Here is a 9,595-nt window from a genome sequence, read left to right as displayed (position 1 = left end):
CTCACCATAGCCTCCCCACTCGCTACAAATGGTGTGCACCCCATAATGTCATGCATTTTAGTGACTTTTGTGGCTCCTATAGGCATGTGTGTTCGCTCCACTCTGTGTCAAACTATATCATTTGTCATTTACATTGGAACTGGTCTGTGGGCCAGAATATGTCGATTTGTTATTCTGTATCAGTTTAAGAGCAGCTGAGGGAGAATGCCTGTTAACAGCTGCTCTTCCACCAAACACTGTTCCATGCATGTTTAAGTGTGATCTCTTGAGTCTGTAATCTGTTATATCATTATGCCTATGCAATATTTACTTATTTACCCCCTAGGTCTCCAGGACCAGCCTTTTTCTTCCTATTATCTATCACTTACTCCTTTTCCCTAATCGTAGTGATGATCCATCTTCACCTCCCCTGACCAAATCCTAAGACCACAAGCCTCTCCACTCATCTGAACCCTAGTACGTGTGGGACGGATAGGGTGGTAATAAACAACTCTAGGGTAATAAAACAACTATAAACTAAAAAGAACCGTCAAAACAATGAGTTGTGACCTGGGAATATGGAAATAAACACGTGATTAGCTCTGACTTGAACTAAATAATCTTCCTGATAAAAGCAATAAGCCACTAGAAACTGTATCTTCGTCAATGGAAAAATTTCAATAAGCAAGAAAATAAGCCCTTTCTAAATGAACTTTCTCAAGGGGTAGAAATAGTAATTTTTACATGCTATATAATTTATTTATTAATATTATAGTCTGATATGACACAAACATTTTCTTACCTAAAATGATACTATAACTTAGGAAACATGCTTCCATTAAACTCTTGGGCCTCACAATGTAGCACGCAAGGGAATAAAATCGTTTTGAAATTAAAAACTATATTCATAAGAAATTGATCCTTTTAAACTGATACGCATTTTAGTAACTAAAGAGTAAAACATTTTCCTTAATAGCAAAATCAAAGACTACTGTATTCATTTTAATGTCACTATATAAATATAAAATGTTAACTGATACTTGCCTTGGTCAAATATTCCAGTTGCATTAACAAACATCTACATAACAAATACAAACTTCCATCAAATATCAAATTTCCCATTATCTTCCCACAACATCATGACTTTAAGAGCCTGGAAAGTGCCCTCTTTATTTGCTTGTTTTTATTTCTTTTGCTATAGGCTCCAAGTATTTAGGCAGGAAAGAAAACACAACTGAGAAATATTTCAGTTTGGAACAAGAGTCTTGTTAGCTGCAGTCTCTTTTGGACACTCCCCAGGGGAAAAGATCCGTGAAATGGCGAGTTGCCACTCATACCGGTTGGAGACATTAGGCCATTTGTTGATGGCAGTTATACACCCACTGGTTTATTCACTGTAAAAAAGGACTATCATGGTCCCAGAAAAGAATAGATAGTTCATCACGTGAAAAACAGGTTGCTATCATCTATACAAATTAATCTATTCTCTTGATGTTCAGACATCAAAAATATTTTATTTTGTGTTAAAAAAGAGATGGGTTTCCATTCCAGAGTATGGTCAGTCCTTACCAATTTTCTCCATTTCTCCCCACCTGCACACTCTCTCATTAAAATATTTTAAAGTGTACGTTCATCCAATACAGTCATAATAGTGATGGTCTTGGATTAAAACAATGGCTGCTTTGGTCTACTTTGGTTTTGGTAAAGCCATTTAAAAAAAATCAAGTATGTGACACAGTTTAAAGTTTTAATAAAGAATTGAGGGTAACTGAGCACCAGTAGAATTTCTCATAGACAGGCTGAATGCCTACTCGGCTCAAAGTTCTGTGGTGCGTGCAGATAGATATCTCAGTGTCCTAGTATTTTTGGATCATGGTCCTTCAGGGACTGGTAAGGGAAAATACTATGGTGTCACAGTAAAGAATTCTTAATGTGGGGAAGTACTGGGGTGGGGGATGAGAAGTACCAGAAGATTCAGTTAAAAAATTGCTGCTCTGGGTTTCCACAGCTTCTCTCCAAATCTATATTTTAACATTGTGGAAGAAGGATTGGTTCAGGAATCCTTTATAATCTACCCGGACCACGATTTGAGAATTTTAAGAGCCGACAAGTTAAATGACAACAACCAAAGGCTTTAAAATGGTCAGAGCAAACCCCATCCAGACCTTGAACCTTGGCGGTCATAACTTGAGAGTTTAAGGACTCTGGAAATAATTGTTCCTGTGGGGGCAGGGGCCAGAGAGCAACTTGCAAAGCATCTCCCAGAGTCTGGTGTCCTGTGTCCTGTCCCCTCACCACGCAACAGTGCTTTTCATTACCCGCATTTTGCTTTAACGTTCTAAACATGTAGTCTCCAAGAATATTACGAGCATGGCAGGTTATTTTCTCCTTCCACAAATCCTGGTTGCATAATTTAACATAAAAGCAATTTGGGGGAAGAGATTATTATCTTTCTACATGCTGAAAAGCTCTTACTGATACAGTTTAAAACGTGCAATTGAAATGCTGCATTTTCTTGAGCCTTCAATAAATTTCGTAGCTCTCCCCCCGAACTGCAGAAATAGGATAAATAAAACCACTCAGTTCTTTAAGCACAGCAAACATGAATCAAAAGCCTCTACTCCATATTTATAAAAGGCAATGTGACCATCATAAGTTTCTCAATAGTCCCTGTCACCTTTAAGCACTTTCATTTATTATTCTCAATATATTTTAATAGCACACATAGACTCACAAATAATTCCTCCCTGGGGCTTCCTGTCAGCTTTTTCTTCCCCCAATCTTTAAAAATCTTACACTATACACGACTTAAAACATGTTTTGAGCAGGTTATATGAAAAATCCCCTTTTGTGCTCCACATCGACAGAGGCCCCCAAATCTGGGAGAAAGCAATCCCATCTGAGCTGTGCTGTCAGCATGAGGAGAGGAAGCTCCAAAGCACAATGTTCGCAGAGCTGTAAATCCATTGTGTCGCACGTGACAAATACGAGAATTGCCCCGTGACAGCTACGGTTTGGAAGCATTAACATTTTTCTTTGCAAACCTCAGTTTTAATCTTTTCCATTCTTTTCCTTAGTGAAACGCAGCCCCCACAGTCTGAATACCTGTATCACTAGCCTCTATGCCACGATTAAAAGAAGTAAGTCCCCAGCAACCATGAGGAAGGTCGCAGCCAGCACTTAAGACAAAACGGACTCGTTGATTTAGCAAAAGGTAGTTCTGTGGGCACCGCACCCCACCCCTTTCCACCCTGCCCCCCGCCCCTCTGCTGCCACGTGAGCAAGCTACTTCGCGTTACATTAAGAGTGCGTGATGTGTGCTTTCTAGCTTTTAAGTTTGGTCTCCTCAACCATGAAAACACAGTTAGAAATTGTTCTCAGAGCTAAACCACTCAACATCTTGGCACTTGGTTGTTTTTAACTTTCAACAATAGGCACTGTTCACTCCCCTCCGTCTCAGTTCTTTATTCAGTGATCAGGCACTCCCCCCCATGGTATCAGTGTGGTGGCATGTGATGATTCACATGGGGTGTGTTTGATCCGAGAAAGCCCAGTCTCTGCTTATTCTTCCTTTGTTCTGTCATCTGGGGGAAAAGAGAGAGTGTGTTGAGCTCATTTTCTCACTTTTCCCCAGGGCTGTTGGGCTACAACTCGGGGGTACTATTTCCCAAGCACCTACAGTCTGTGTCTGGCATCATACAGAATCGATTTACCTTTAAAAAAAGGGAAAATTTTTTTTTTGTAAGTGAATTTCCACAAAGAGAAAATAGGCCAACCCCTTTCTGTGGGTTTAAAAACAGGAACCATGGTTCTTTTAGAGCGGCTCTTTGCTTGTCAGATAATCGTCACCATCAGCCTAGTCTTTTTAATAGCTACCACAGTTACTTTTGATAGTATTTATACTACCGCTAATAATTTTACATGATGAAGGGGTTGATTATAACACTGAAATGACAGATTCTGAAGATGATGATCTGACTTTCCGATGCATTTAGTAATTGCTAGGGTGGCGGAAAATACCAGTTTCTATCAAAAAGTGCAAAGAGGCCCTTGTACTTTGGCATTTACTCTTCTCCCCACTCCGGTGGGTGCAGAAGGGGCACACAGGCGGTAACGCACGAAGCGGAAGCCTCACTTGCAGGAGGGTGGTTCTTACAGCACAGCGCGGGGATTGGAATTTACAGTTCCCTGTGAGTGACGATCTTGCCCCCAGGAGCGTCCAGGTCTCCCCTTGTTCAAGGTGCTGAATGATGCGAGCCCGCCCAGCTCCAGCCCCGGCTCCCTGAGCACACCCACCTGCTCTTTGAGCTCTGCCAGCTGACCCGACAGCTGCTTGACCAGACTCATGGTGGATTCCAACTTCTCCTGCAGGTTCCGAATCTCATTTTGCTCACTGTCCCCTTCATTGCTGACGAGGGACATGGCTCGCATCCGAGGAAACCAGTCTAAATTCTTCTCCTAGAAGCAGATACATGTTCAAGATCAAGGGAATGTACGGAAGGGAGCCTAAAGTTCTGTAGACAAGGTTTATAGGTGTTCGTTAGTATTAACATTCATTTTTTAAAGTTTGTTTATTTATTTTGAGAGAGACGGAGACAGCGCGAGTTGGGGAGGGCCAGAGAGAGAGGGAGACAGAGAATCCAAGCAGCGTGAAGCCCGGAGTGGGGTTCGAACTCCTGAGACCATGAGATCATGACAGGAGGTGAAACCAAGAGTCAGATGTTTACCCCACCGAGCCACCCAGGCACCCCAGTATTAACATTTAGATCAAAGTTTCTTAGTATTCAAAGCAAAAGGTACTCTTTCTGGCCTGACCTGTGGGTGGGAATGAAGTGAGGGTTAGGCATTGGTTTTCATGAGCTGGGCGAAGATTTTAAATATTGGCCCAAACTTCCTACAGGCTCCCACGAAGGTCCCAGATAAAGCATTTAGAACAGCACCCTGAACCCCGAGGGCATTCAGTGAATCCTTATGAATGATGAGGTAGGGTTAGGAAGCCAGAGACAACAGATCCAAGTATGTGTGGGTACCATAAGCTAGCTGGTTTTCCTCCCCCTGGCACGGAAGACAGAGGTGTGGCAGGCAGGATGGGAAGGTGATAAAAGAAAGGTTTCAGTTCCAGCCACCCATGCTGAACCAGTTTACCGCCCACTTCCCCAAGACGGGCTCTGAGCTCTGCTCAGGCGAGAGGGAAGCGGAAGGGCATGGCCCTGGGTTACTCTGTCTGCTCCCTTTGGAAACATTTTATTACAGGGAGGATGAGGTTTCAGAGTTACACTTCCCCAGAGGGCAATAGCTGGTACCACTTCTGTTTTTCTAGGCAGACTGGCTGTCGGGGTGTGTGTATGTGTGTAGCCCTCCACTGGTGTAGAAACTAGTTAACCAGCTGCCCAGCTCTCTTGAAAACTTGCTTGCTTAAAATGGTAGAATCACTGCACATTACTTAGAGTATACTTTTCAATAAAGCTTGCAAGGTAAACCGTATTTGTCCCCATTTTACAGATGGAGACAACGAGCTGCCCCAACAATTTAAACACCCATTTGATGAGCTAGGAAATGGCTGAGCTAGGCTTTGAAGCCAGGTGAGCCTTCCTTTCCACCACTGACTGGGTATGTCAGCCTGCATCACTCTTCACCTACCTTTCTCTCTAGGTCACCTTCTCCCAACATCCCTGGCAGTGATCTTCCTGCTTAAGATTACTCCCACTTCAGGAAAGCCCACTGTATGGCTGCCAAGGCTTCTGCCTGACCAATCACTACACTGAGGGTCAAAAAAGTAGTCCCCCCGCCCCTGAGGTATGGTGTCACTGTCACTCTGCCCTTCTGTCTCGGTCTCGTCTCTCATTGGGTTGTTGGTGTTTGTAGTTATGGTCACTACTGGGAAAACAGCAAGTTCTTTATAGTTCCCTCCCCCCAGTACAATGAAAGGACAGATAAAGAACTAAAGATAAAACATATTAAAGGGTTTTAAACTGCATTTAAGCAGCTGTAGCTAATTAGCATTTCAAAGGAGAATGGTGCCGAGTGACAGCCAAATTCATTCATTCAAAGGATCCTTCACCATCTATCTATCACCCAGGATTTAGTGGTAAAAATCAGGTAAGACAAGATGTCTGCTCTAAGGGGCTTGTGATCGGGACAGCCTTCCATGAAAAGGGGACTTTGCATCATGCATATCAAAATCCTCTAGGGCTCCCTGTTACCATTGCAGATTTCAACCCCACTACCTCTTTCCAAATCAGAACCTCTTTGGGGATGTGCACAGTCCCTGTGTGGACCATAGTTTAAGAACTCTGGTCAACGGAGACAAAGAAGACGAATGATAACAGCTGGAGAAATGGAAGCGGAGGGAGATGGCCTGACGGGGAAAGGTTGGGACAGCTGTTGTGGGGAACGGGAAGAAGAAGCCAAATACAAGCCCGTTCAATGCTTGTAGGTGGGACGGATGGCCCAGCAGACTGGAAAACGCTGTCTTCCTTGTAGGGACCTCCACAAAACCCACTGTTTACCAACAGCCCTAGTGGATGTGCATCTGAGACAGAGAGCCAGACTGACACAGGATGGTGTGTCCAGTACCAGGAAGACATGATACAGGTACAGGGAAGCTATAAATGTCAGCCAAGTGCTGGCTGGAGTGATGGTCACCTATGTGTGGCCTGGTAGGCAGGATGGAGAAGAACATCCCTGGGCTAACTGCTCTGTAAGCCCTCAATCCTTTCAACCATCTCCTTACCTTCAGTTCTCTTATCCGTTTAACATCTATATTCTTTACAGTATCATCTACTGTCAGAGCTTCATAGATGACGAAACTGAGGCTGGCAAATGGCTTAGCTGGGACCCCAACCCAGACCTGTCTCTTGGCGAGGTCTCTTGGCAAGACAGAAGTGGGATGATAAAATTTAAGATTCTGGGGGTGCCTGGGTGGCTTAGTCGGTTAAGCGTCTGACTTTCGCTTAGGTCATGATCTCGCGGTTCGTGGGTTTGAGCCCCGCATCGGGCTCTGTGCTCACTGCCAGCTCAGAGCCTGGAGCCTATTTCAGAGTCTGTGACTCCCTCTCTCTCTGACCCTCCCCTGCTCACGCTGTCTCTCTCTCTCCTAGAAATAAGTAAAACATTAAAAAATTTTTTAAAAAAAATTTAAGATTCTGAATGTAGAATGACTTCGGGAAATGAAGATTTTAGGGTGACAGTGCTTTAAACCTGCTAGAGTAGCAGCAAACTGGGGGACTTAGTACTTAATGGATATAGAATTTTAGTCAGGGAAGACGCAAATTCTCTGCAGTGGGATGTACTAACGGTTGCATAGCAATGTGAATGTACTTAATGCCATAAAACTGTACACTTAAAATGGTTAAACTGGTAAATTTTACATTATGTGTATTTTACTACAGTTTTTTAAATTGCTGGATATGCAGGGGCTAATCTTTAGGATGAATTGTGCACACAATCCCTGACATCATCTTGAAGGAGGTCAGTAGTTGGGTGGGTGGAGAGGCTGTGGGCCAAAATCTGGTCACTGAGGTGTGACTTGGTAATATCACAAGGCAGTGATGGGAAAGGCTTGAAAAAAGACATTTTCATGTGAGGGCGAAGATGCGGTGGCTTCTTAGTGAAGAGGAACCCAGTCTGCTGACCCTCTTGCAGGGCCTTCAGTACGAAGGGGTTGGGGAAAGAGGCAGCTGCCACCAAGTGGGCTAAAAGACTGTCTTAGGAGAGCCAGGAAGGCCATGTTCTGGGATGGGTGAGGCGGTCTGTACCATGATCGGGTTCTGGGGCAGGAGGAGGGGCGGCTGATGGACCAGAAGGGGCTGGAGAGCCTCAGACAGCTGGGCCTGGAGTGAGAAGGTCCCGGTCGACATGGCAATACCCAGAGTTGGCATGGGGAAAACATCAACTTTCAGAAAGTCTCTGAAACAGAAGGAAACCATTGCTCTAAGGCTTAGCACCCTGCAGAACATCTTCAGAGAACACAGGCGAGACTCTGCGAAGCCACCTTCGAACAGACCCTATCCCAGGTGTCCGGGACTGGGGCTCTCTCTCCCTACACTTTTTCTTCACTTGTTGCTTTGTTCATCCATTCAATTCACTGATTCTTCCCGTGGGGAGCACATCTGTGCCAGGCACCGGGGAAAGGATGCTGAGCAAGAGCAGCATGGTTCCCGGGCTCGCAGAACTGGTACTCCCGCTGGGGAGTGAGGCTTCAGCCAAATGCTGATGAAAGCCACGACCAGCTTGTGCTTTCAGGCTCTGCGGTCCTTTCTCCGAGGCACAAGAAGCTGTTCTTTTCTAATCTCCCACTGGTTTTCCTCTTTCTTTCTCTTGCTGCTTGTATCTTTCTCCATTTCTGTCTGCTTGTGTCTCAGTCCCTTCTCTCCCACTTTTGCGATTTTTGTTTTATTCTTGCGTTCTTCTCTACATCCACTGACCATTAACTGAAACTAAAAGATCATGTGTCATTACGACTTTTTTCAATGTTGAATGCTTTGTGGACCCTTTTCTTAATTTTTAAGGAGCCCGACTTAAATATTTTACATCTCTCAATAAAATGGAAAAAAGATAACCAAGTTAAATTGTTTTCTGTCCTCTTTTTACAAATAAGTCAGTCTTTTAAAAATAATTTTCACAACTGATGTTTCTTCAAATTAGTGCAGGAAGTACATTTTTTTTTCACCAAAATTAACCCAAATACAATAGTGTTCTCAGAATAAATGCTGCATACGCTTTTTCGTCAAAAGTGGACCCTACGGTCCCTCTCTCTGCTCTAATGGCACACAGACACACAGAACAGGACACACTTCCTTACTGTGCTAACTTGTAATGCGTCCGCCATCTAACAAAGCAGCTTGACTTGATTCGTTATTTCTTAGTTACTCATATATGCTATGTACATCTTGTGATCATGCACATGATTAGTACATTCCCATGTTGACTTTTGTTAGTCAATATGAAATCACTTCCTTCTTTCACCAGGAATGACAATATCTGACCACAGGGTAGCATAAAGTCAGAGAAGTTGCAGATGAACTGTTAGACTCTGTGGTTACAATGTATGAACATAGTAACTTGGTGAGTGGAAACTCAGTTTCTTGAGGGTTCCAAAATGCAAAGCTCAGAGATGAACTAGTCACGTTGCTGAGAAAGGACTCACAGAGCATGCCAGCCACCATCCTCTAGCTATCCCTACATTCTAAAAATAATGCATCTTTCTAGATGTTTAGAAACGTTAAGAACCTTTCAAAATAGTACTTTCAACAGTCAGATCCTTCAGACTTATTTAATTGTATAGTTATTCAATAAAATGATTAGGGTATCTGTGTCCCTCAAGGCTAGCTGTGCTCTTCTTACATTTAGTTCTTCAGAGTCGTGGCCCCATTTGTGTGAAAGAGGCAATGTGGTATAATGGAAAGAGCACTGACCTAAGAGTCAGAACACCTGGGTTCTGGTTTTAGCTCAACCCCAAACTAGCTTTCTGATATAAAGGGAGGGGGACCTTATTCTCTGAGTCCCAGTTTCCTCATCTGTAAGACTAGAATGATACCCCAGGTCGTCCCTATGTCCCCACCGGCTCATCATTCTGTGAGCTACGAATTCAAGGAAAGCTTTACAACTCAAAGTG

The 9,595-nt window shown here is 43.6% G+C and overlaps 1 protein-coding gene across 3 annotated transcripts in view; it reads right to left on the bottom strand.

Annotated features, from left to right (window-relative positions):
- Window positions 1-713: 713 nt before the first annotated feature.
- The window catches only part of ITPR2 (inositol 1,4,5-trisphosphate receptor type 2), a 501,862-nt gene continuing 492,980 nt past the window's right edge, over window positions 714-9,595 (bottom strand). For all 3 annotated transcript variants that reach the window (XM_039240789.1, XM_039240790.1, XM_039240791.1), the window contains exons 56-57: window positions 4,276-4,437; window positions 714-3,563 (exon numbers count right to left, since the gene is read on the bottom strand). In XM_039240789.1, coding sequence (XP_039096720.1) covers window positions 3,477-3,563; window positions 4,276-4,437 — 249 coding nt within the window. In that variant the 3' untranslated portion in view covers window positions 714-3,476. The remainder of the gene's footprint in view (window positions 3,564-4,275; window positions 4,438-9,595) is intronic.

The sequence above is a fragment of the Hyaena hyaena genome, unplaced genomic scaffold, assembly GCF_003009895.1.
Source record: "Hyaena hyaena isolate Hyena2069 unplaced genomic scaffold, ASM300989v1 scaffold_182, whole genome shotgun sequence".
Lineage (NCBI taxonomy): Eukaryota > Metazoa > Chordata > Mammalia > Carnivora > Hyaenidae > Hyaena > Hyaena hyaena.
The sequence above is the reverse complement of the archived record's forward strand: the minus strand, read 5'-3'. Positions and strand labels throughout refer to the sequence as shown.